General features: G+C 61.4%; 1 protein-coding gene across 1 annotated transcript in view; it reads right to left on the reverse strand.

The window, feature by feature from the left end:
- Positions 1–294: 294 nt before the first annotated feature.
- The window catches only part of LOC104405076 (myosin light chain kinase, smooth muscle-like), a gene marked incomplete at its 3' end in the record, with an annotated part of 2,377 nt that continues 887 nt past the window's right edge, over positions 295–1,784 (reverse strand). Inside the window, 5 exon segments of the mRNA XM_010013675.1 lie at positions 295–385; positions 463–583; positions 722–874; positions 952–1,075; positions 1,457–1,674. Coding sequence (XP_010011977.1) covers positions 295–385; positions 463–583; positions 722–874; positions 952–1,075; positions 1,457–1,674 — 707 coding nt within the window.

Genomic DNA, 1,784 nt, shown 5'->3' on the forward strand with positions numbered 1-1,784 from the left:
CTGGAGGAACACATGTGGCACCTGTGGGGATCAGCTCTGCCTTCCAGAAACCTGGATCACATACAGATCCCAGCCCTGCAGATGCAGATCCCATCCTGTGGGATGTGCCCATCCCAAGGCTGCATTAGAGATTGCCCCTCAGGGATAAGGATGGGGGGACTGAAGCCAGCCCGGAGCAGAAATGCCACCGTGGGGACGTGGCTGGGTGGTTAGTGGAGAGGGAAGTAGCTCACTTGGGGACAGCAAAGCAGAGCAAATGGGGTGCACTGGGGAGAACACTTCAAGGGCCATCACCTTCCTCATCCTGATCCTCCGACACTTTCCTGTCCGGGCTCTGGGAGAGCAGGGTCAGCCTGTTGAGGGCCAGCAGGGCTTTGCCTGTTTTCTGGAGAAGAGCAGGAGCACTGAGCCCCACCACGAGGTCCATCCCCATCCCCACGTCCTCACCACCCCTCCGGGTACCTGCCACTTCCGACGCGTCAGGAACTGCTTGATCCTCTCCTTGGGCAGCACCTTCGTGCTGCAGGGCTGGGGCTGCTGCAGCCAGGGGTGCAGTAGGGCCCCTGCACTGGAGAGCCGGCGCCTGGGGGCACATGGGGCAGTCACAAGGGGACCTTCAGCTGCTGGCATGGCCCCTCCACCAACAACATGCAGTGCTTTCCCCTGCCCATCCCCTTGGCACCCCAAAACCCAACCCAGCTCAGCACCCCCCAGGTCCTACCGGGGGTCCTTCTGCAGCAGTTGGCTGATGAAGTCCTTGGCTTGCTGGGAGATCTCCGAGAAGGTTTCCTCCTCAAAGTCCCACTTGGCAGCTGTGATGTTGCTCAGTGTCTCCATGTCATTGTCCCCCTGGAAGGGGGACTCCCCACTCAGCCTGGAGAGGTGGCACAGGACATCAGGGACAGCCCAGCCCTGTCCATCCCAACCTGCTGTTCCCAAGAAGCCACTCACAGGATGTAGCAGATGACACCAACGCTCCACATGTCTGTGGAGAAGCCCACAGGCTCAAAGGCGACCACTTCTGGAGCCATGAACTCAGGGGTGCCGTGCAACACCTTCACGGGGGTGTCTGGAGCTGCAGAGAAGATGCATGGGGCAGGTTTCCAGCTGGGATCTCCCCAGGGCAGCCCAGCTACACACCAACACATGCTGGGGGGATGCCACCTTCCAGGACGCGTTGCAGGTCTTGGTGCTCTCCTAGAGCATCTCTGGGTGCTGGGCACCCACAGGCACAGGGGTCTTGGTGGCCTCCACATCAGAAGTGGGGCTGGGGACATGCAGGTTTCCCCAGAGCATCTTGTGGTCACCAGGAAGGGCCCTGACCTGGTGCCAGAGGGTGTTGCCTGTCCCAAAGGCAGGAGGATGCCAAGCTCCTCGCTGATGTGCCCAGCCAGACCGGGTCCCTGCGATGGTGACAGTCCCTGCCCTGGTCCCCCAGACCCCTCGTTCTTCTCACCCAGCTTCCGCGCTAAACCGAAGTCAATGATCTTGAGCCAGTGGCTGCTGGGGCTGACGCAGACGATGTTCTCGGGTTTGAGGTCGAGGTGGACGATGGCCTGACCGTGCATGAACCGCAGCCCCTCCAGGATCTGCCGCAGGTACTGGGTGCTGCTGGGCTCCGTGTGCTCGAAGTCATCGTCCACGATGCGCTCAAAGAGCTCCCCACCCGCCACGCTGAGGGAGGACAAGGACCTGGTGGGGGCCACCAGCCCAAAGAGAAGCCCCACTGGGGAGGATCTCATTACCCTTCTCTCCAGGGGCTGCAGGTTTCGCACCCACCCATG

Source organism: Nestor notabilis, unplaced genomic scaffold, assembly GCF_000696875.1.
Source record: "Nestor notabilis isolate BGI_N333 unplaced genomic scaffold, ASM69687v1 scaffold4984, whole genome shotgun sequence".
NCBI lineage: Eukaryota > Metazoa > Chordata > Aves > Psittaciformes > Psittacidae > Nestor > Nestor notabilis.